Source organism: Pseudophryne corroboree, chromosome 2 (genome assembly GCF_028390025.1).
Source record: "Pseudophryne corroboree isolate aPseCor3 chromosome 2, aPseCor3.hap2, whole genome shotgun sequence".
Lineage (NCBI taxonomy): Eukaryota > Metazoa > Chordata > Amphibia > Anura > Myobatrachidae > Pseudophryne > Pseudophryne corroboree.
The window spans coordinates 528718075-528744256 of NC_086445.1; the positions used below are offsets into that span (position 1 = coordinate 528718075).

General features: G+C 44.7%; 1 protein-coding gene across 3 annotated transcripts in view; it reads left to right on the forward strand.

Moving 5' to 3' along the window:
* LOC135033722 (CUB and sushi domain-containing protein 2-like) overlaps positions 1-26182 on the forward strand; it is a 1450369-nt gene that overhangs the window by 1286665 nt on the left and 137522 nt on the right. For all 3 annotated transcript variants that reach the window (XM_063954204.1, XM_063954205.1, XM_063954206.1), the window contains 6 exons: positions 5037-5150; positions 6448-6543; positions 12857-13060; positions 13984-14108; positions 22751-22847; positions 25998-26102. In XM_063954204.1, coding sequence (XP_063810274.1) covers positions 5037-5150; positions 6448-6543; positions 12857-13060; positions 13984-14108; positions 22751-22847; positions 25998-26102 — 741 coding nt within the window. The remainder of the gene's footprint in view (positions 1-5036; positions 5151-6447; positions 6544-12856; positions 13061-13983; positions 14109-22750; positions 22848-25997; positions 26103-26182) is intronic.

Below are 26182 nucleotides of genomic sequence, written 5' to 3' on the forward strand. Positions count from 1 at the left end.
CTTGATCCGAGGCACTAACAGGCAAAAGCTTTGATTGTTCCCAGGATGCATTGCACCGCCTCCTCTATCGCCCTGCCTCCAGGCACTGAAGCTCAGTTTTTTGGAGCAGTCCAATACAGAAACAGGTAAAAGAGATGGAAGATGTTAGTCACATAGAACCACATTCTCACGTCAGGAGAAGGAACTAGCGGCTAATGCCCCGTGGAATCAAGTGTACCTCACAGAAAGAGATTTAACCGTGGTAAGTCTACCATAAATCTCCTTTTCTGTAGGGGGTAAATGGTATTCCACAGGTAAATCCTAAAGCAGTTCCTCATGGGAGGGGACGCACTGTAGTGGTTACAAGAACCCAGCGTCCAAAGGAAGCATCCTGGGAGACGGAAGCATCAAAGGCATAGAATCTGATGAACGTGTTCACAGAGGACCACGTAGCCGCCTTGCACAATTGTTCAGCGGACGCGCCTCGGCTGGCCGCCCAAGAAGGTCCAACAGACCGAGTAGAATGGGCTTTGATAGCAGCAGGAGCTGGAAGACCAGCCTGTGCATAAGCTTGTGCAATCGCCATTCTAATCCATCTGCCCAAACTTTGCTTATTTGCAGGCCAGCCACATTTGTGAAAACTAAAAAGTACAAAATGGCATCTGACCGCCTGATAGAGGCAGTCCTCTCCACATAATTATGGAGAGCCTGTACCACATCCAAAGACCGCTCTTTGGAGGGCAAACCAGAAGAGATAAAAGCCGGAACCACAATCTCTTGGTTAAGATGGAAAGATGACACCACCTTAGGGAGATAACCAGGCAAGTTCTAAGAACTGCCTGGTCACGGTGAAAAATCAGAAAGGGTGGACAGCAGGACAAAGCGCCTAAGTCCGACAACCTCCTTGCAGAGGCAATAGCCAACAGAAAAACGACGTTAAGCGTAAGGCATTTAAGGTCCACAGACTCAAGAGGTTAAAATAGAGACTCTTGTAGGGCATTCAAAACAACAGACAGATCCCATGGAGCCACAACAGGGACACAGGGAGGCTGAATCCGTAAAAAAACCCTGAGTGAAAGTATGAACATCAGGAAGAGACGCAATTTTCCTCTGAAACCACACCGACAAAGCAGAAATTTAAACCTTGGGGGAGGCCAGACGAAGGCCTAAGGACAGGCCCTGTTGCAGAAAAGCCAAAAGTCTGGAAGTATTGAAAGTATATGCACCATAATTCTCACCAGGTGAAGTAAGAATTCCAGACCCTATGATAATCCGTGCAGAAGCCGGTTTACGGGCTTTCAACATAGTTTGAATAACCGCCTCAGAGAATCCTTTGGCCCGCAGGAGTGAAGCTTCAAGAGCCACACCGTCAAAACCAGCCTGGCCAGGTCTGGGTAGACACAAGGGCCCTGAACGAGGAGGTAGAAGAAGACGCTCTATCGAGAGACCCTGCAGGTCTGAGAACCAATGCCGTCTGGGCCATGCTGGAGTGACTAGAAGTAGTATTCCTTCTTGCTTGAACTTCTGCAGTACCCTGGGCAGGAGTGACACTGGAGGGAACAGGTATGGCAGCCGAAAGTTCCATGGAATTGCCAGTGCGTCCACGAGCACTGCTTGAGGATACCTTGTCCTTGATCCGAAGACCGGAACCTTGTAATTGTGTCGAGACACCATCAGGTCTACGTCTGGTAGGCCCCACTTGTCCACTAGGAATTGAAAGACTTACGGATGAAGACTCCATTCTCTGGTGTGAACATCCTGACAACTGAGGAAAACCGCTTCCCAGTTGAGGACTCCGGGGATGAACACTGTCGATAATGCTGGCAGATGGCATTCTGCCCAACAAAGGATTTTTTATACTTCCAGCAGTGTCATGCGGCTTCGAGTGCCGTCTTGATGATTTATGTATGCCACCGTGGTGGCGTTGTCTGACTGTACTTGAACAGGCCTGTTCTGTACTAGAGGCAAGGCCAGTGTCAAAAGCATTGAACACCGCCCGCAATTCCAGAATGTTTATCGGGAGGAGAGATTCCTCCCTGGTCCATTGACCCTGGAGAGAGTGTTGCTCCAACACCACGCCCCAACCCGCAGACTGGCATCTGTTGTCAGGAGGACCCAGTTGGAGATCCAGAAGAGATGGCCCCTGCTCAACTGTTGGTCCTGTAACCACCAGCTCAGTGACAGACAAACCTCCGGAGTCAAGGAGATCCTTTGAGACCTGATCCGATGAGGCAGGCCATCCCACTTGGAAAGGATTAACCTCTGCAGAGGGCGGGAATGAAATTGAGCGTACACCATGTCGAAAGCCGACACCATGAGGCCTAGTACTTGCATCGCCGAGTGTATCGACACTCTTGGGTGAGAGGGGAAGTATCTGAACCTTTCCTGAAGTTTCAGGACTTTCTCTGGAGACAGAAACATTTGCTAGCTGTGTGTGTCCAGCAGTGCCCCCAGGTGCACCATGCTCCGAGCAGGCACCAGCGAGGACTTTTTCCAGTTGAAGAGCCACCCGTGGGCTTGTAGGAATTGGACATTCAGGTCCAGATGACTGAGGAGAACCTCTTGGGAGTTTGCCAGGATCAGCAAGTTGTCCAGATAAGGCAGGGTCCTGATTCCCTGACGGCGAAGAAGAGTCGTCATCACGGCCATGACCTTGGTGAAGATCCGAGGTGCCGTGGCCAATCCAAAAGGCAGTGCCTGGAATTGATAATGTAGGTTGCCAATAGCAAACCGCAGAAATTGCTCATGCGACATGGCAATAGGTATGTGCAGGTAAGCATCCTGTATGTCCAGAGACACCATATAGTCTTCCACTATAGAGCGCAGAGTTTCCATACTGAATTTGGATACTCTCACAAACGTATTCAATGATTTGAGATTGAGTATAGGCCGGAAGGACCCATTTGGCTTTGGAACTAGAAACAGGGTCGAACAGTATCCCCTGCCTCTCTGAGACAGAGGTACCAGCACTACCACTCTTGTATCCATAAGGGATTGTACAACCAAGTGTAGAGCTTGCGCTTTTAAAAGATCCGCAGGAATAACCATTGTGCTAAACTGGCGAGGGGGACGTCTCTTGAAAGAGATTGCGTACCCATGAGAGACAACTTCCCACACGCAGGCATCCAAAGTGGTCTTTAACCAGGCCTGGGTGAACTGCAGAAGTCAGCCTCCCACCCTGGGGTCCCCCAGGGGAAGGCCTGCCCCATCATGCAGAAGGCTTGTCTTGTTTGGAAGCAGGCTGATGGGCAGCCCAGGATTGTTTAGATTTAGGCTTAGTGGTTTTGGAAGCACGAGCCTGTCACGGATATGTCTGACCCTTTGCTTTTCCTGGAGGTCAAAAGGAACGAAAGGTGGTACTCTTAGCCTTCAGAGCTGAAGATTAGTATTTGGGAGACACACAGTCTTGGCAGTGGCCAATCTTGTTCAGATCCTCCCCAAATAGGATGTCTCACTTAAAATGGAGCACCTCCAAGGTCTTTTTGGAGTCCAGGTCTACCTTCCAGGACCTTAACCACATAATTCAACGAGCCAGAATAGACGTAGTAGATGCCTTGGCCGCCATTACACCTGCATCAGAGGCCGCCTCCTGAATATAGTGGGAGGCTGTAATATAAGACAGATATTGTATGGCGGTGTCAGAAAAATCCTGAGGCCGCTCATCCTCAATTGCCTGAACCCATGCTTCAATACCTTTTGCAGCCCAGGAGGCAGCCATAGTGGGTCTATGTACAGCGTCGGTAAGGGAGTAAATAGACTTCAGGCATCTCTCCACACGCTTATCTGGAACCAGGCCGCGGGAGTATGGAGTGCTGCTGGGGAAGGTGATGGAGCCGCAGCGCAGCATGTAAGAATGACATAGAAAGTGCTCCGGCCCTTGAAGTCATCTTAAAAAGCTCTTTTCAGGGCTGCCTAGCACAGCTCCCCCATTAGTGACCTGCTCTGCAGGCACCAACTTACAAACTGAGCTCCAGTGCCTGGAGGCGTGACTATAGAGGAGCCAACTCTACACCCCAATGTTATTCCCGCTGGAATACAAGTGTACCCCGCAGCAGAAAATATATTCAGTGTTCCCTCCAGAAGGGAATGGAGAGATTGGGCTTATGTCAGGCATCTCTCTCCCATTGTCTGCACCCCTATATGACCACTGATTAAAGTCCTCCACCTGGAAAAAATACAATCGAGCTACTCCTCTATCAAGTCTACCTTCACCCAGATGGTAACCCTTTCAACCAGCTTACTTAACTGTTCCTCATCCTATCCTTTCTCTTATAGAAGCTTGCAGCAACAGTATGTTACCAGTTAGAAAAGTAGCACTTATATTAAAACTGCCACCCCTGTATTGTCAACACACCCACGCATTTGTTCCCCTGCCCAGCAGGACTAGCAGTGCAAGAAAAGAATGTCCTCTGTATTACTACAAGAGACAGGTTGATGTTCTTAAAATCTATTTTTGTATACTTATCTTTCTGCTTCCAAAAATCTCTATATTACTTCCACCATGCCAGCTACTTTTTGAATCACATACTCCACCTAAGCAGTCTTCGCATAATTTAAGAGAGAACACCAAATGGCAGAATACTGAATGGCGTTTATTTTTCTTCAATAAGTTCCGTTAGGAAGAGGAACATCTGCAGCCTTTGCATAAGAGGTGCTGATGACTGATGGTGCTCCCACTTTTTCTCCCTGTCCTTCCCCTTTTTTGTTTTTGGAATTAGGCAGCATTCTCGCTTTTCCATTCCTTGTCTTTCAATGAACAGGAAAGGTGTTACCCCAAAAGATCTATAGAAAATAACTAAACAGCCACCATATTAGCATCAGTTATCTTATGGTCATTACTGTTATGTCCATGGTAATCCTTCAATGCTGAAACACCAGACAAGAAGGGGTAGTGAGTGTCTCTTTAGCATGCCAGAATCTTATTAGTGAGATGACTTCACTATGAATTGCAGTGACTGGTATTCTTAAATTACAACATGTTTCTTTTTCTTTATCAAAATGATTTGATTTATTGTCTAAATCTAAGTCAGCTGAAAGTGTGTTTATCTCCTTTTCAGTGGTGTTTGGCCAGTTCACCTTCTTCCAGACTGCGCTCAATGATGTGGTTGAAGTACACGATGGGCCCAACGAACAAGCTCGTCTACTCAGCTCCTTATCTGGATCTCATACGGGTATGAAGCAGAAATTGCTGGGGGGGAAACTTTATGAATCACACAGTCATAGAAAAGTTATCTACGTTACTATTTCGCACATGTAACAACAAATAAAATTACACTTTATTACCAATATGCACTGTTATCTATACAGGTTGAGTATCCCTTATCCAAAACGCTTGGAACCAGAAGTATTTTGGAAATCTGATTTTTCTGTACTTTGGACTAATTGCATCCCATAATGGGATATCATGGCGATGAGACCCAAGTCTAAGCACAGAATGCATTTATGTTTCATATACACCTTATACACACAGCCTGATGGTAATTTTAGCCAATATTTTTTATAACTTTGTGCATTAAACAATGTGTGTGTACATTCACACAATTCATTTATGTTTCATATACACCTTATACACACAGCCTGAAGGTCATTTAATACAATATTTTTAATAACTTTGTGTATTAAACAAAGTTTGTGTGCATTGAGCCATCAAAAAATAAAGGTTTCAGTATTTCACTCTCGGTCAAAAAATTCTGTATTTCTGAATATTCCGTATTTCGGAATATTTGGATATGGAATACTCAACCTGTATCTGTATATCTACAGTATCTATCTCAGTATATATCTACCCACACACACACACACGCACACACACACACACGCATATTTCTATCTATACATAATCCAAGGAGTAGTTGCCAATAAACATATTGGTTTATGTTGTCGCAGAAGCGAGTGTGATCCTTTCCCAAGTTATACATGAAAGGATCACACTAGATATAAAACATCGCTACTGCAAATAAATAGACTAATAATATTTATTACAATCTCCTGGAGTTCCATCTATTCCTTCCTTGGATTATTTTGCTTTACTCTAATATTCTGGCTCCTGGATTTGATAGAAATTTTTGAGGTGCCATTTTTTTCATACAACATGATTATGTAACACCATACATACATGATACTGGGCAATAACATGAGTCATTAATAAAACAGAATTAAACAGTCTAAAGAACTGTATTTAATGCAGATGTTTCTCTTTCTATGACTTCGTTCATCTGCACTATACTGTTGTTTTATTCCGCAGCCAAGCACACGTAAAGTATGTGTGGTTATCTGTTAAGTTCCCACTACCTTCCCCAGCTGCAGTAACATGTTCTATGCCAAGAGTGTTAACCAGTCTGTGCTGCCCGCAATCTATCTCATGCACTGTGATCAGATCAGCATCCCCACTTTGTAAATACCAGCAGCAGGTTTATCTACAAGAGGCAGGTCTCCCCGGTCTGTAACACGTGCATTCTGCCGTTACAGGTGAATCTCTACCTCTTGCAACTTCCAATCAGATTTTAATTAAGTTCAGTACCAAGGGACAGGCGACAGCCAAAGGATTTCATTTTGTGTACCAAGGTAGGTGGATAAATGGCATGTCATGTCCTGTGGCCATCCAAGCAGTGCATGAAACCTACAGGGACTGTCGTATGGTTATTAAAAATTGTCACATGGGTAGATTGGGACAGTGAAAAGGGACACACAGTTAGGGATTTGGCAGGTGAACAACTGGAGGAGACAAGCAGCTGTGATTCTGCAAATATTTTTTGGAGCCATATAATTTCTGTTTGTATGCAACTGGAATTTGAGATCTGTGCCACAGTTTTATGAGAGCCACATTATGCATAGAATTATCTTTCCACGTTAGTGCATCTTCACACATGCAAGGGTTAATCTGTTTTCCAGGCATCTTGAACACATTGCAGTGAAATGACACTATTGTTTCTACCCCCGTCCTTCTCCCCCCAAAAACAAACAAAAGGGTTCAGATTTTAGTCCCGAAAAAAGTCTTATTTTTTTATTGCAGCAATAAGCAATGTCTTTTCTGGGCTGTACCTGAAAATTATCTTTCCTGGACAGCAAATGCGCTTTAAGAAAATACAGTGCTGCACCTCCACATAAGATAGCACAGACTCTGCAGCAATGCCAGAGGTATCTGCTGCAGATGCGTCATATTCCCAGCTATGGGGTATATGCAATTCACGGCGAATCGCAGCAAATTATCGCCGTTTTTTAATTCGACACAATTCGACAGGTGAATTCCGGCAGGTGGCTGCCGGAATTCACCATATTCAATGAAAAACGGATTCGACAATCCCGCGGGCGAAAAACGGCCGATTTGCCGGATTTTGCCGCGATTTAAAAAAACGGGAAAAAACGGGGAAAAAACGGAAAAAAATGGCGTGGGGTCCCCCCTCCAAAGCATAACCAGCCTCGGGCTCTTCGAGCTGGTCCTGGTTTTAAAAATCCAGGGTCAAAATTTACAGCGGATCCCCCGTATTTTTAAAACCAGCACCGGGCTCTGCGCCTGATGCTGGTGCAAAAAATACAGGGAACAAAACAAGTAGGGGTCCCCCGTATTTTTTACACCAGCATCGGGCTCCACTAGCTGGACAGATAATGCCACAGCCGGGGGTCACTTTTATACAGTGCCCTGCGGCCGTGGCATTAAATATCCAACTAGTCACCCCTGGCCGGGGTACCCTGGGGGAGTGGGGACCCCTTCAATCAAGGGTTCCCCTCCCCCCTGCCACCCAAGGGCCAGGGGTGAAGCCCGAGGCTGTCTCCCCCATCCAAGGGCTGCGGATGGGAGGCTGATAGCCTTGAGAAAAATGTCTGAATATTGTTTTTTCCAGTAGCACTACAAGTCATTATATTCAATGGTGGGAACTTTGCGGCTAGCGGTGGGGTCACCCGCCGATCAGCGGCTGACCGCGGGTAACCCCCCCGCTGACGGCAAAGTTCCCACCATTGAATATAATGGAGAGGCTTTGCGATGCGCTGTCACAGCACAGACAGCGCACAGCCAATCAGGTGAGCGCCACGTAGTAGCGCTTCCTGATTGGCTGAAGGGACCTCAGTGACAGGAGTCACGTGGGGTCCCGGCACATTCGGGGAAAGGGGTCTCATGTGTCAATATGGGACCCCTTTCAGTCCGCTGGCACGGGTCATTGCGTTTTTTTTTTTGCCAAGTACCTGGATTATTTTCTGGACGTGGATGTATCTCTGGACGCTGGAAGGTGAGTATAATTATCTTTTATTTTCAGGTATCCGTGGATTCTACTTGGAGAAGAGGACCGACTGCTTCGTGTCAACATAGGTAAGTATGTGTGTGTCGGCAGTATGTAATAAAGTTGTACTTGTCACGGTGTGTGTGTCCTGTTTTTATTTGGGTTTTTTTTTTCCAGTAGTACTACAGGTACCAGCGGGCCCGTTTTTCTCCCGCATGCTGGTACTTGTGGTTCTCCAAGTACCAGCTTGCGGGGGAGGCTTGCTGGGACTTGTAGTACTACTGGAAAAAACAATATTCAGACATTTTTCTCAAGGCTATCAGCATCCCATCCGCAGCCCTTGGATGGGGGGGACAGCCTCGGGCTTCACCCCTGGCCCTTGGGTGGCTGGGGGGGGACCCCTAGTTTGAAGGGGTCCCCACTCCCCCAGGGTACCCCGGCCAGGGGTGACTAGTTGGATATTTAATGCCACGGCCGCAGGGCACTGTATAAAAGTGACCCCCGGCTGTGGCATTATCTGTCCAGCTAGTGGAGCCCGATGCTGGTGTAAAAATTACAGGGGACCCCTACTCGTTTTGTCCCCCGTATTTTTTGCACCAGCATCAGGCGCAGAGCCCGGTGCTGGTTTTAAAAATACGGGGGATCCTCTGTCAAATTTTTCCCCGCATTTTTAGAACCAGGACCAGCTCGAAGAGCCCGAGGCTGGTTATGCTTTGGAGGGGGGACCCCACGCCATTTTTTCCCTTGATTTTACCGTTCCAGCTATAAAAAATAAAATTAAAATAAAAATATTTTTTAAAATATATAAAAAATACTTGTGCAACCAAAAAAGACAAACCAAGTACCTAATCCCTTCTAATAAAAATAGATATGCTATTCCCAAAAAAAAAACCACCCAAAAAACATGTTTTAAATTTTTTTTATTGGTTTCACCCTCCAAAGTGTGGCGGATTGAAAATGACGAATTTACTGTCTAAAAGCACTGTTGTCGAATTTCCAAACTTGAATTGAATACACTTTGGTCGAATTGCAGCACTTGTATCATTGCAGAAAAGTCGAATTTGACAAAAGTCGAATTTCAAAAAGTCGAATTTTGAAAGTCCGTTTTTTTGACGGAAAGCACTGAATTGCATTGACGAATTTTTTTTTTTTGGCGAAAAAATCCCGAAATTCGACAATTTCGGGAATTCGACCGCAATTGCATATACCCCTATATCTTTGGAAATGGCGGAGATTATTGCTGAAGAATTCACTATAAAAAATGGTGCTAGTATCCAAAGGGTGAGTAAATGCAATTGCATTATAGATATGCCACGGCGGGACAGTGGCCCCGATAAGCGCCCATCCCAGCGAAGAGCACAAAGTTATATGATGACATTCCCAATCACTTTACTGTGGGTTCAATCCCAGCCTGTCCTCTTTACATGCAGTAAGTATAGGCTACAAGGGATCCTTTTCCAGTAAAAATGTAACCTATTAGGTACAGTGGCTAGCACCTCTTTTAGATAGTGTTTATCTTTTGGATCCAAGCTCCTCAAGCTATGCTTTTTGGAGAGATGCATATCTCTGCAGATATAAGTACCATATTGAGCGATAATTTGTGTAAAACAGGATATCGGCAATATCTCCTGTTTTAACCAATTGTTAAATCGGGATGCAGTCAAAATACCAGAAGTCGGGATCCCTATAATCAGAAGGGGTTTGGTGACCTGCGGTCGGGATCCCGGTGGAAGAGCGATAGGGGTATCCCGTTGGGTAGGTGTTGGTCTCCTAACTGCGGAGATCACGACAGCCGTGATTTCGTGCCCACCCCGTTACATCTGCCAGATACTAATATTGTACATAATTGTGTGAAATGAGCCTTTTCTGCATGATTTAAGGCAAATATCTGCTTGATATATAGGCCTCTCAGATACAGTTCTCACATCTCATGCTGTCCAATATTAAAAGTAATGTGCTACAGTATGTTTTTTCATCCATGATGGCTTTTGCATTAAGAAGGTGTATCAGATATATATGAAAATAAACATGTTTCCATTCAGATTTAGTTTATTCCATAGACTATATCAGACTGTGGATGTGTATAGACCCACACAGATATAGTGTTTACATGTTGTATTAGTGGATTAAACGTGAAATATACACGTGCAGAGTGAGTTCTTTTTTTAATAAGCAAAAGGGTATCTAAAAAATATTTTTCTCTTCCTCAAACGTTCCTTGAGAGCACTAGATACTCCTCTTTTCTTATTTTATTCAAAAGTACGTCAATTTAGGAGTATGGTGGCACCCCGATTTATCTAAAGAATCTATCTGAAGAATATAGGAATATTGAATATAAAGGGAAAGGAGTGAGAGGTTACACAAATGCTATATGGAATGAATGAGACAAATTACCATATTGAACCCTTTTGAAAGGGTGGTAAAAGCAGCATGTAAAGTGATTGGTTTACGTTTACCCAGTATTCAGGATGTATATGAAAAAAGGTTTCTTACTACGGTGAAAAGCATCTTGGGAGATTTGTCTCATTAAACTATGGGATGTTTTCTACGTTGCCCTCAAATAAGCAATACAGATCAAAATTATGTCAAACCAGTCAATTGAGAGGAAGCTCATTGCCGACAACTATAACTATTTTAAACGGTATAAATTGTAGATATGTAGGGTTTAGGTGATGGTGTTCTTATGCTTTTATGGTGTCTGTATTTGCTCACATATACATTTTGTTGATTGTTCATGTATGTGAACCATTGATAGCAAGAAAGTAAAAAAGTCTAAAGAAAACTAACTATACACTGTGCGGAACAACCCTCACACTTTTGAACACATACAGAGCAAGCAGGATGGAGAATTCAGATAAAATGTGTAGCCATTTAAGCTAAAATCCAATGCAGACCAAGCAGATTTTATATTTACATACTGTAGATAATTCTGTTGCTTAATAACCAAAATCTTTATGAATGCAATGTCAGGTGCACTAACTGTAGGTGTGAGGCACTGGAACAGAAGGGGGTAACTCCAGTAACACAATTACCATCTGACACCTGATTACGTCTAGTAGCATTGTGAGATGGCTTATTTTGTTAGGATGACTTTTCGTACCATTTTATGTCTCTTCTATTTTATGCTACTCCTATTTTATATATATATATATATATATATATACACTAGGTGATTCATCGCGCCCTACGGGCGCTCTTCACACCATCGTAAGGGGCTACGCCCCGGTAAACTCAACAGAAAAGTGAAGGAGTAGAATAGTAGATAGTGAAGTTGTGGTGGAATGGTGTGTTTGGAGGGTGCGTCTATTGTGTTTTTGTGGTAGCGGTGGGTGAATTGTTTATGTGTGTGGCAAGGTGAAGTGGATGTGGTGTTAGGGTGTTTGTTGGGGGTAGAGGTGTGTTATGTTAGCAGATGTTGGAGTTAGAATTGGCGTATTAGTGGCTTTAGGCTATGGGGGTAGTCTTGTGGGGTAGCTGGTGTTTTAATGGTTTGACTGAATTAGTTGGGTGCAGAGGGAGGGCGGTGGGTGTGCGATAGGGTTAGGGTGGTGTGTGGCTGGATTGTGGAGGGTGTTGAAGGGAATGTGTGTGGTGGAGTGTTTTTTGTGAAGGGTACGTAGTTTGGCGTGTGGTTTTATGAAATGCTGTGGGTAATGATTTATGGTCCTTGGGCAAGTGTGTGGAGAGGGGTCACTGCCTGTATATGTTTTTGCGTAGGGGTGAGGGATGGTGGTGGTGATAGGAGGTGTAGTGTGGGATGGAGTTGGGTGGCAGGGGGATGGGTGAGAGGGTTTAAAGTTGGCATGGGTGGAGGAGGTCCACATAGGATGGGTGGTTGGATGGTGAAGGGTTTTTGTGTGGGGGGGGGGAAGGGAGGGGAAAGGGCAGTGGAGGGTGCGTGCGTGTTGTTAGGAGTATGGAGGGTGAGTGTGTGCGTGGGGGGAGGAGTGGAGGGTGCGGCCGTGTTGTTAGGAGTGTGGAGGGTGAGTGTGTGCATGTGTAGGGGGGGAGGGGAAAGTGGTGGACGTGTGTGTGTGTGTGTGTGTGTGTGTGTGTGTGTAGGGGGGAGGGGAAAGTGAAGTGGAGGGTGCGGACGTGTTGGTAGGAGTGTGGAGGGTGAGTGTGTGTGGTTGGGGGGAGGGGAAAGTGAAGTGGAGGGTGGGTGCGTGCGTGTTGGTAGGAGTGTGGAGGGTGAGTGTGTGTGTGTGTGTGTGTGTGTGTGTGTTGGGGGGAGGGGAAAGTGAAGTGGAGGGTGCGGGCGTGTTAGTAGGAGTGTGGAGGGTGAGTGTGTGCATGTGTAGGGGGGGAGGGGAAAGTGGAGGGTGTGGGCGTGTGGAGGGTGTGTGTGTGTGTAGGGGGGAGGGGAAAGTGAAGTGGAGGGTGCGTGCGTGTTGGTAGGAGTGTGGAGGGTGAGTGTGTGTGTGTGTTGGGGGGAGGGGAAAGTGAAGTGGAGGGTGCGTGCGTATATATATACATGTCTTCCTCTCTGATCTGCTACTCTATACTCTTACAAACTGTTGAAATCCGTTGACTCATATTAAATTTAATTAAGTGCAATAACCCTATTTTGATTTCATTTTAACTTTATGATCTCTTTTATTTTATTCATGCTTCACATTCTCATTTTTACTATCTTTACCGTACATTCCACTTTCTCTCAGCTGTTCCTCGTACAAGTGCCACTCAGTGCAGTTCAATACCAGAGCCCAAATATGGCCGTCGTGTCGGGAACGATTTCTCAGTTGGAGCTGTTGTGCGCTTTCAGTGTATCCCTGGCTATGTTCTGCAGGGATCCAAGAACATTGAATGCCAGGCAGTGATTGGAGCTCTGGCACAGTGGAACACCTCTGTGCCCTCATGCCTGGGTAAGTACCCAGCAGATGATGCCATGATGCTTGACTGTGTTGCCTGCTTAATTGATAAACTATGTTTCATTAAAAAAATACAGTCATTGTAAAGATCAACAATACCTGTTAATGTTAAATATTGTCTCAGATTCTGGGCAGTACGGATGGTGTAATGGTTAGCATTACTGCCTCACAGCACTAAGGTCATGGGTTCGATTCATGGTTCTAACTGTGTGGAGTTTATATATTCTCCCCGTACTTGTGTTGACTTCCTCCGGGTACTCCAGTTTCCTCTCACAATCCAAATATATACTGGTAGGTTAATTGGCTCCCAACAAAAATTAACCTGTTTGTGTAAATGTGTACATGTGGTAGGGAATTTATACTGTAAGCTCCACTGGAATATGTGCACGCTATATAAATAACTTGTAATAAATAATAAATTCATACATTTCTACAGATGGCTTTGTTCAAGTCGCACCATGCCGTGGCGGAACTCTGTAGCACCAAACGTCTTTTGCCGCGAAATTGTATCTTATTCGCAATGTAATGCAATATGATGCACGAGCAGCATCTGCTGAGTAAAATTATATGCAGCATGTCTATATTCTGTGTGTAATAGCGGCTCTATCGGCGTCTGGAATTAAACATTTTGTATGCAAATACAGTCGCAGTTACATACAGAATATAGGCATGCTGCATATCATTTTAATCAGCAGGAGCTTCTCATGCATCCTATTAAATTACACTGTGACTAAGACGCAGGTTCATGGAAAAAAGAACAAAGAAATTATGTTAGGCGCTACCGAGTCACACAGCACTCGCGTTATGTGTAACGCGACTTGTAGCGCATGGAGTAAAGTTGTAACAGGACACATCTGTATGTGCTTTTACAAAACATCCACATCTCAAGTAAACCATGGGTTTTTGTCCATTATCAGTGCCTTGTGGTGGGAATCTGACGGAACGCAAAGGAACAATCCTGTCTCCGGGCTTCCCTGAGCCGTACCTGAACAGCTTGAACTGTGTGTGGAAGATCACAGTACCTGAGGGATATGGAATCCAGGTAGGAAATCTTAATAGATTCATCCCAATTGTTATGTGAGTTATAGTTGTAACCAAGGGCCTGATTCATGTTTGTAAGTTTTGCAAAAAAAGCAATTAACTTAAGTGTCCCGTTTCCCCCATCCCCCCGCTTTCTTTAGGCTAGTGGTTAGCCATCCTAATACAGGGGCTGATTTGTTATGCCTGGTGAAGTGATAAATTACACGGTGATAAAGTACCAGCCAATCAGCTCCTAACTTCCATGTCACAGGCTGGGTTTGAAAAATGACAGTTAGGAGCTGACTGGCTGGTGCTTTATCACCTTCCACTTTATCACTTCACCAAGCTTAATAAATCTGCCCCTCAGTACATTGCACCATAACTGTCATCTGAGATGTTCCTAAATTACACTAAGAGGTCTATTTACTAAGCCTTGGATGGAGATAAAGTGCACGGAGATAAAGTACCAGCCAATCAGCAACTACCTGGCATGTCACAGGCTGGGTTTAAAAAATGACAGTTAGGTTGGTTGGGACTTTATCTCCATTCACTTTATCTCCATCCAAGGCTTAGCAAATAGACCCCTAAGTCCTAATGTTCGCACTGAACAATGGGGCAGATGTATTAAGCATGGAGAAGTGATAAAGCAGTGATAAAGAAGGGATAAGTGGAAGGTGATAACTCACCATAACGTATATAACGTAATCATAATGATTGGCAGGTGCATTATCACCTTCCACTTATCACTTTATCACTTCTCTAGGCTTAATACATCTGCTCCAATGTTAGATCAGATCATCAGCATATGGTAGTTTTCAATCAAAACCTCGGTATAACTACAGCTGTTATACACATGCAGCCACATATGCACATACACCCACACTCATGTACACACAGTCACATATGCACACTCACCCACATATGCACACATATAGCCACATACGCACATACATATACACAAGCTAAATATGCACATATACATAACGTGCGTACACACAGTCATATATGCGCACACATATACATACAGCCACATTTGCATATACACACATATGCACAAACATAACCTCACAAACACTGCAGCTGCCGCTCTTCACCTATAAAGGGTATGAACTGAAGTGGCATCTCTGAGAGCAGCCACCAGACTCCAAGACCGCATGAGCCACTGAGGGCCTGGGGGGGTTGGGAGAAAGCTGGCGGGAGAGACAGGCAGCTCTGTCAGGAGGTGGGTGCATTGCCTGACACTGCTGGCAAACCCTGCCTCCTCCCCTCACTGAGATTCTGGAGTCATACTGCTAAGCACTGCAGTGCTGCTCTCATACACACTACACAGTGACTGGCGCACAGAGGCTTGAGCTCATCAGAGGCAATGGAAAAGGTCAGGACGGGTGCCCCCTTCAGAGCTGGAGCCCAGCAGCGACTGACTTCATTCCCTCAGGAACTTCCACCACTGGTCTGGATCAAGGAGAGCAAAATACATTTAGATTTTTCTGTGAAGGGTAAATACTGTCTGCCTTTGCATGTATTCCACAAATGTTAGACAGCTTTATTTGTACACTGCAAATTAGATTTCAGTATGAACACACCTCACTCAGATCTAAATCATATTTGCCTACCCTCCCAGAACGGCCAGGAGGCTCCCGAAAATCGTGTGCCGCTCCTGCCCCCCCGGGAAGGTCGGCAAGTGTCCCACAATGACGTGTTCGTGCCACCACGGGCATGCCCCCTTACCACCAGACACAACCCCTTACCACCAGACACTCCCCCTGTTCGCCGACCAGGCTGCCCCCTACCAGAAGAAGGGGCAGTAATGTCGGCAAGTATGATCTACATCTCTCTGCACGTTACATATGCCCCACCTGCAGTGCAACATGGTTTTGCCCAGTTGCTTGATAATTTGCTTTCTGCTGCAGGGTACACTGGGCTCCACAGGGAATGACATTGGGGTGTAGAGTAGAATCCTGATCCGAGGCACCAACAGGCTAAAAGCTTTGACCCCAGCCTCAGGGCGCCATTTAGAGTAAATGTTCCCGCCCTGGAGCTGCATATCTCTCTCCCTCACTCCCTGTCAGCGTTTGGGCGCCATTAGGACAAGCTGAGCTGATCCTGGGACTGTTTGGGCAAATCCTCCTCTGTAAAGCCGCCTGCATGTCAGCGCTGTGCATTTCTACAGGACACTTAAGTATTCTACATGTCTGCTGACAGTGTTAGTTAATAAAGAGTGCATTTAGTCAGGGTTATATAGTACAAGTACCCTGTGGTATACATCCAGTATTTACTGTGCATTGTTATATCTATTGTCTGTATAGCCATACTTAGTATTACTCTGTATTGCTAGTCCAGTGCAGTTTTATTGCATGTCATAATTTCTGCATTGTTCAATGTGACTCTATGTGTGTGCATATAGCTGCTGTGTGACCTCCATTTTGTGTATCTCACTCAGATTGCTATCCCTATATTCTATAACCTGAGGGGGCTACGTGCATCAGGGTTATTATCTAATATAGGTGTTTCACAAGATATACTTATTGTGTATTGTTCTCTGTGAGTTTTAGTCACCATATACCTCTGGAATTCTCTGTTTGTGCAAATACACTACACAAGGGGTTCTTGTCAGGTATTTTGCTGCTGTTATTGTACTGGGTTGCCTCGCATTGAGCTTTCAGATATGTCAGCTACAAGGGGCGATGGAGCTGGGGCTGATCCCACATTGCGTGGTGGTGACGCTGCAGACACGCTTGCGGAGAATATAGCAGCTGAGGGTTCTGGTTCTGGGGGTTCCTTGCCCCCCAGTGGGACCGTAGCAACGGGAATTCAAAATGACCCGCCTTGGGCTACTTTTTCCATGCTATTGAGTACGCTAGTAACTAGACTATGGGACCTTCTGTGCCAGTACAACCACTTATGGTCCCTGCGGTTAATCCGCCATGGGCAGATCAACTGTCCTCTCAGTTACAGCAATTGAACCAATCACTGACTAAACAGAAATCTAACCCTCGCCTCCCCAAGACCACGGGGTCCTCTAAGCAGGCTATTACTTCCTCACAATCCACCAACGTCCCAGACACCTCGTCTGATGAGGATGGCGTATTTACTGACTCCACAGATTCTGATCCTGATGCTTCTGTTGGGGAATCTGTTTCACAGGTGGATGTTCCTGACTTGCTATCTGGCTAATTCTTCAAATTACTGATGAACCAGAGCCGGATGCTGCCCCTAAGAAACCGGACAGGTTTAAATGTCAGAAAGTGGTTAAAAATGTTCTACCTCATTCTGACCATTTAGTTGACATATACGTCAGGAATCCTGGGAAAATCCAGGAAAGAAATTCACGCCTCACAGGGAGATGCTGGCTCACTATCCCCTCGCAGCGGAGCTAAGTAAAAATTGGGAGACACCCCCGCCAGTGGATTCGCAGGTGGCACGGCTGGTGGTATCCTCTGCTCTGCCTGTAACTACCATCACGTCTCTGAAAGAACCGACGTATAAACGTGTGGAGGGTTGTTTAAAGGCGATTTACACTCTAATGAGTGCTGTGCATCGGCCCACCATTGCAGCGACTTGGGCTGCAGAGGCTATTGAAGCGTGGGCTCAGGAGTTGGAAGCTGAGATGTCTTCTAACGCTTCTGATCATGCTAGACAATGTCTATTGTATACTGTCACAGCTTCTCATTACATTAAGGAGGCAGCGTCTGATGCTGGTATTCTGGCAGCCAAGGCTTCTACTATGTCTATTCTGGCTCGCCAGTTTCTCTGGCTGCGGTCCTGGTCCATGGATCTGGACTCTTAAGAAAACCCTGGAGGTGCTCCCTTTTAAGTGAGACATTCTTTTCGGAGAAGACCTCAACAAGGTAGTGGCTGACTTAGCTTCTGCTAACACAGCATGTCTACCTAGTACTGCTCCTTCGGTACCGAAGGCTAAGAGTACTTCCTTTCACTCCTTTCGTCCTTCAGGGAAAGCAAAGGGTCAGGCATACCCGAAACAGGCTTGCACTTCCAAAACCTACTAAGCCCAAACCCAAATGGGCCTGGGCTGCCCGTCAGCCTGCTTCCAAGACTGACAAGCCTGCCGCATGATGGGGCGGACCTCCCTCTGGGGGATCCCAGAGTGGGGGGCCGACTTCTAGGGTATACCTAGGAATGGTTGAAGACCACTTCTGATACCTGGGTACGGGAATTCGTCACTCGAGGTTACGCCGTATCCTTCAAAAATCGTCCCCCTCATCGATTTTCCCTGACAGACGTCCCTTTGGATCAAGTGAAGGCAAAAACTCTTCTTTTGGTGGTACAGTCCCTCCCTCATTCGGTGGTACAGTCCCTCGGTGGACCAAGGAGGAGTCTCTCCTCCCGATAAACATTCTGGAGTTGCGGGCAGTGTTCAACTCATTGAACTTGGCCCAGCATTTAATACAGCACAGACCTGTTGAAGTACAGTCGGACAACGCCACCACGGTGGCATACATCAATCATCAAGGCGGCACTCAAAGCCACATGGCAATGAGGGAAGTATCACGGATTCTTCAGTGGGCGGAGCGCCATCTGCCAGCCATATCGGCAGTATTCATTCCAGGGGTCCTAAACTGGGAAGCGGACTTTCTCAGTCATCAGGACGTACACGCCGGAGAGTGGAGCCTCCATCCAATAGTGTTTCAACTCCTCGTGGACAGGTGGGGCCTTCCAGATGAGGACCTGATGGTGTCTCGCCACAATCACAAAGTTCCAGTTTTCGGAGCAAGGACAAGGGATCCTCAAGCAACGTTCATGGATGCACTGGCAATTCCATGGAACTTTCGGCTGCCATACGTGTTCCCTCCGTTGTCACTCCTGCCCAGAGTAATAAGGAAGTTCAAGCAAGAAGGAGGAATCCTACTTCTGATCGCTCCCGTGTGGCCCAGACGGCATTGTTTCTCAGACCTTCAGGGTCTCTCGATAGAGCATCCCCTTCTACTTCCACAGCGCCCAGATCTTCTCGTTCAGGGCCATTGTGTATATCAGGATTTAGCCCGGTTGGCTTTGACGGCGTGGCTCTTGAAGCTTCCGTCTTGAGGGCCAAAGGATTTTCTGAGGCTGTCATTCAAACCATGTTGAAGGCCCGGAAACCTGCTTCTGCTCGGATTTACCATAGGGTCTGGATATCTTACTTTGCTTGGTGCGCATCTAACAATTATGATGCTTACAAGATTAGTACGGACAAACTTTTGGCCTTTCTACAACAGGGCCTGGACTTGGGCCTTCGTCTGGCCTCCATCAAGGTTCATATTTCTGCCTTGTCGGTTTGGTTCCAGAGAAAAATTGCAACCTTACCTGATGTGCATACGTTCACTCAGGTTGTGTTGTGGATTCAACCTCCTTATGTCCTGCCTGTGGCTCCTTGGGACTCGTCGGTGGTTCTGGAGGCATTGCAAGGGTCTTTGTTTGAGCCCCTTGAATCTGCAGACCTTAAGTGGCTTTCTCTTAAGGTAGTCTTTCTGCTGGCTATTGCTTCTGCTAGATGGGTGTCGGATTTGGGTGCCTTGTCTTATAGGTCACCGTATCTGATATTTCACCGTGATCGGGCGGTTCTTCGGACACGTCCCGGGTATTTACCTAAGGCGGTGTCTTCTTTCCACCTTAATCAAGATATTGTGGTTCCGGCCTTTGCCTCTCCTGAATTGTCTTCCAAAGAGCAGTCTTTGGATGTGGTACGGGCTCTCTGTATCTATGTGAAGAGAACTGCTTCCCTTCGGAAGTCTGATTCTCTCTTTGTACTGTTTGGTTTTCACAAACATGGCTGGCCTGCTCACAAGCAGACCTTGGCCAGATGGATTAGAATGGTGATTGCACATGCTTATGTACAGGCTGGACTTCCAGCTCCATTCTACTCGGTCTGTTGGACCTTCTTGGGCGGCCCGCTGTGGTGCAACCCTTGAACAATTGTGCAAGGCGGCTACGTGGTCCTCAGTGAACACGTTCATAAGGTTCTATGCCTTCGATACTTCCGCCTCCCAGGATGCTTCCTTTGGACGCCGGGTTCTTGTGCCCGCTACAGTGCATCCCCTCCCATAAGGAACTGCTTTAGGATATCCCCAATGTCATTCCCTGTGGAGCCCAGTGTACCCCGCAGCAGAAAACGAGATTTATGGTAAGAACTTACCATTGTTAAATCTCTTTCTGCGAGGTACACCTTGCTCCACAGGGCGCCAACCCTGATGCACTTAGCTTCTTTGGGTTGGTAAGGCATTAGCCGCTGACACCTTCTCCTGTCGTGAGAATGTGGTGTCTGCGACTACTAACGGTTGTCGTCTCTTTTACCTGCTACTGTATTGGACTGGTTAACAAAAACTGAGCTCCTGTGCACGGAGGCGGGGTTATAGAGGAGGCGGCGCTATGCATTCTGGGAACAGTCAAAGCTATTAGCCTGTTGGTGAATCGGATCAAGATCCTACTCTACACCCCAATGTCATTCCCTGTGGAGCCTAGTGTACCTCGCAGAAAGAGATTTAACAATGGTAAGTTCTTACCATAAATCTCGTTTTACTTACAAACATGAATCAGACCCCAAGTCAATAAAGGATGTAGCTGTAACTTTACAAACTTTTGTCATGTGTAACATATTTTCTGCATTAACCCTGCAGACATCTGGATGTTGCCTAATTTAAAATATATGAAGTGCACTAAGAGCTGCCTATCAACATTAAAACTATTAGTTGTAAGCAAATACTTGGTGTAAAAAACACGATTAACACACTTAATGTACAAATCAAACCCAACTTACATACTGTTAGAAGACAGGTACAATGCTGTGTAAAACTCCACAATAATGCACTTCAAATGAAATCAGTTCCAAACAAGGCTGAAGGAAACTGCAGACTTGTTAATCAATTAGCTACAAAAGATACAGCCTCCATTAATGTAAAAGTCCTTGCGGAAGTTTCCTCAGGATAGAACCGTAATGGATTGCCTCTCATGCTAAGGTGGAACACAATAGGCAATAAAATAGGGGCAGCCGTACCAGCATTCTCTGTAAGGGAAACCAATTAATAACTAGCAAACCCCTACTAAGAGTTTCCATAATTAATTTCCACTACAATATTTATACTTTATACATTTCCACAATTTATTATCTTTACAATAGTTGTACATGATTATATAAGAATTGATGGATCTTTTACCTTATTCACATTTTGGTTATGAATAGAGGAACAGTTTATCCTCATAGACAGCCCTTTGCCATGCAGAAATCATTTGTATTCTCCTCGAGTGGAGCATTAGTCAGACTTCAGGTCCAGCCTGTTTCATTTTATTCCAACACTCCCCTCTCTGAGACACGCTTGATGCTTGGTACTGTATATGTAATATTAAATGGTTTAGCCTGTATTCAGCTCAACTCCTACAAAAGGTTAGGAGAGATTTTATACCCTATCACTGAATGCTTTCTGAGACAATCACAGCGCTTTAGGAAACAGAATCAGTCCGCATTATATGGTGTTGTGTACTTGTAAAATGCTGCTGCTATTGTTGCCAAGTTTTGTCCTCTTGTGTTACATATATATTTGTTGTAAATGTATCATTAAACTCACAGCCTTAAATTAAAGAACCGTTCCATCTCTCAGTATGGTGGCCTGGACAGTCATTAAACAGAAAGCACTCGCCCATGACGCGCTGCTGTGCACTCTTTATGGCTTGTTTCCTAATTGAAGTTCTGTATAATAGCTTTTCCAACTTGCTCCCTAGGCGACACTCAGAACGTCACAGATTCATAATGTCACCAAGTTCAATGTTTGTGGTGTAGTACGTTCCTTCTTGTTAGGGGTAAAATATCCCCTCAGTGCAGTCAGTGTGAAATGCTTTTATGCAGGGCGGCTAGGCCTGATGCTGAAAGTATGCAGCATGTGTGTGCTTAGTTAATAGAAGGGATATGTATGGATAGTTGGGAGAGTTGTGTAGCTGTTTTTTTAGAATGATACCAATAATTTGTGCACAACGTTACATCTATTCTGTGAGTTTTGTAGCTAAGCAAATGAAACATGTTCTGTTATTTCCTTTTATCGTAGTAATTCATAGCAGGCCAAGTTTTCCTGCAAATGAGTCATTATTAATGAGTCTAGTCTTCTTCTACTGCACCTACTAATGTAGCTATTCTAAGGGGAGTATTACGGTCGGAAGTTCCGACAGGGCGGAAAGACAGCACTTTCCGCCGGTAATCAGAACTTTCCGACACTTCAATATTCAATTGAAGAGTCGTTCTGCCACCCCTGTCGGAAATTCTGACAAGTCGAAAAACACATGGATGAGTGGAATCCATGTGTTTTTGACCCCGCCGCAGTTGATAACGGCCCATTTTCAACCATTAATTTTTGGCCATAAGAGAGGGTGGAAATGAATGGTCAGAATGGGAGGGGAAACAGGCAGAAATGGCCCGCTACTGAATAGTGAAGTGTCAGATCCTCTCCGTCGCAGAAGATCCGACTTTAATTGAATATATCCCTAAAATGGAATGTCCAGCAGAACTACAAATGTCAGGGAGCCTTTCTGTACTCACAGAAGAGTAGACTAGCCTCCTCTTGTATCTCAGTTGTGTAGTATGATGTAACACAGAACACAAACTTATCTGTGTGTGGGCATCTGTATATGATAAAATTCCTTTTTATTTTGTATCAAGAACATCTTGCTTCCCTGTTTCTGTAGATCCAGGTAATCAGCTTTGGTACAGAGCAGAACTGGGACTCACTGGAAGTCTTTGATGGAGGAGACAATACAGCCACCATGTTGGGAAGTTTTTCAGGTACTTAACTCAGAATTAACCTCTTCACATTACAGAACAGACACAATGAAAATGTACCTTTTCACATAAATTTGTATACATTAATTAGAGCAGTCATAGAAATTTATTTAGTATGTATGGTCACGGTGCAACTGAGGATGACAAGACCATGCAATGGGGTTATGTGTAAAATGAAAAACAAAGCTATGCAAAAGCAATTGCTAGGCTGCATTCCATATTCCACAACAAGTAATTTGAAATGTTTAGTTGCAATGTTGGTCTGTTTTATTGACAAGAATCCTTTTGAGATACTAATAGATATTTCCCCCATGTGTGTGCTCTGCTATTCGTTTTTTGAACAAGCTACAGTATGTAACCATTAAAGGTCTGTGTCTGAGGGGCAGATTTATTAAGCCTGTAGAAGTGATAAAGTGAAAGGTGATAAAGTACCAGCCAATCAGCTCCTAACTGTCAAGTTGCAGACTAGGTTTGAAAAATGACAGGAGCTGACTGGTGCATTATCACCTTCCACTTTATCACTTCACCATCCTTAATAAATCTGCCCCTAATTGCTTCCTATAAGTGATACTGAGCTGGTGCATCTATGCATAGCAATGATTGGGAACTCTGGATAATCACAGGACATGAACATAATTTATCTGTCATTTAAATAGTTCAGGAATTGAATCACGAGGGAAATGACATAAATGCTTCCTATTTAATTGATAAGTTGCATTTAGTTTAGAATTGAAGCTTTTTTGTTAAACTATAGTTTCCCAAACTCCGCCATTGCAGTCCAGGTTTAATAATTTTCCTGGTTAAATCTAGATGGTTTAATCAGATTGAGATACTAATTAAGTCACCTTTGCTCAAGCATGGCTATCCTTAAATCTGGACTGTAATATTGGAGTATAGGAAACTTTGGTTTAAATAATTAAAGTAAGAGGTCATCATGGGGATTCCCTTTAAAGTATACATGAAAACAGATATATGCTAAATTAAATACATTGGTGTGTTTGATGTCTACATTCAGTCCCTCATACAGGGGCAGATAGATTAACCTGGAGACGGCATAAGGAAGTGATAAACCAGTGATATGTGCAAAGTGATAAAGGCAGCAGCCAATCAGATCCTAACTGTTAATTTACATATTGGAGCTGATTGGCTGGTGGCTTTATCACCTTGCACATATCACTGGTTTATCACTTCCTTATGCCTTCTCCAGGTTAATACATCTGCCCCACAATGTGAATGGTTAATAATCACAGTGGCATTTGCGTGATCTACATGCCAGAGCTCGGTTAAGAAAATGACCTTTTAAAAAATTGCACAAAATGTAAAAGACATGGCAGTGTGTAGTTTTACTGTTTGGAAATATAAAGACATTATTAAGAACACAAACTTGTAGAAGTGACAGTAATGTTTCTGTCACGTCCTGTTATGTCTCCAATCACAGCAAGTGATTTCTGCAGCTGGGGAAATAATGGAAAATGGCACCAAATTGTGACCTACACAAGATACATACAATTTTGGCATGTGTTTTTATGTCTAAATGTTGAATTTGCCCCATGTGAACTGCATTCAACCACACAGCATGATACATGCATAACAATGATTTGATACATTTTCCAATTTAGATCTTCAAGCACAATCCTATACTGAAATATCCATGCTGGGATTTTTATGCGAAATGTAATATTTAAAGCTGAACAACTATGGAGGTCATTCCGAGTTGTTTGCTCGCAAGCGGATTTTAGCAGATTTGCTCATGCTAAGCCGCCGCCTACTGGGAGTGAATCTTAGCATCTTAAAATTGCGAACGATGTATTCGCAATATTGCGATTACACACCTCGTAGCAGTTTCTGAGTAGCTCCAGACTTACTCGGCATCTGCGATCATTTCACTGCTTGTCGTTCCTGGTTTGACGTCACAAACACACCCAGCGTTCGCCCAGACACTCCTCCGTTTCTCCGGCCACTCCTGCGTTTTTTCCGGAAACGGTAGCGTTTTTTCCCACACGCCCATAAAACGGCCTGTTTCCGCCCAGTAACACCCATTTCCTGTCAATCACATTACGATCGCCAGAACGATGAAAAAGCCGTGAGTAAAATTACTAAGTGCATAGCAAATTTACTTGGCGCAGTCGCAGTGCGAACATTGCGCATGCGCATTAAGCGGAAAATCGCTGCGATGCGAAGATTTTTACCGAGCGAACAACTCGGAATGAGGGCCCATATACGAAAATATGTCTGTTGCCCCAAAGGCTGCTCTTTTGCTCTCCTCTGATTCCTTTACCAGATCTAGACACCAACTGAGAGGCTAGGATGTTGATCTGATCACTTTGATGTGATCTGCTCTCCCTTCACACCCTCTCCTGCCATTTAATGATGGTGAGCTTAACTGGTTTGCAGGCTTTGTGTTACAAAAATAAGTCAGAATCCCAACGCCGGAATCCCGACATCAGTCACAGTTAGGGTTAGGGGGTAGGGAAGATTGGAGAACAGCGCCAACTCAACCCTGTCGGTATTTCAACCTTTGGAATTCCAGCATCGATCTCCTGACCGCTGGGATCCAAAGCGCAACCATATATTACAAATCCTCTGGGAAAAGCAGATGCATGTAGCAGTCTCTGGCTAGAGGGCGTAAGCACTTTAGTACAACATTTGCTTATGTCGTAGCTCAGTCTTAAGTTCCATTAACAGAAGTCTGACTGATGATTTTGTTCTAGACATGTAGAATACACATTATATTCAGTGGGTGGCATTAATAGGGCACCATCACTGCTGCTGAGTTGCAGATCACTGAAGGATGAATTCTCCGTAATGTAATGTTTTCCCTTTCAGCACACAAAATGTTACATCGGATGTTTTTTTTTCCTGCCATGATAACAAAATAAAATGAAGCTACATTATTTATAACCCTGATCCTGTACTACCTCTTATACATAGATTTAGATGGAGTTACACTGAATGCAGTGATTTGTACATCATGAATGGCTAAGGATTAAGGGAAGAATGTATTCAGATCGCTGATTGTATACCGTTGCTGGGAATAGTCTGAAATATGTGAGATAATTACAAAAACCATTGTGCCACTTTTACAATTCTAAAAGCTACTTCATCGTCTAGGAAGACCAGTGTATAAAAATAAGTGTGTCTGTCTCGTTGCAGGAACCACAGTGCCGGCGCTGCTTAATAGCACTTCAAACCACCTGTACCTGCATTTCTTCTCTGATATCAGTGTGTCTGCAGCCGGCTTTCACCTAGAATATAAGAGTAAGATGGGAGAGTCATTTATAGAAGCAGATAATGTGGCAACGCTACGCAATTGTGCATATTTTACAATTACAACACAA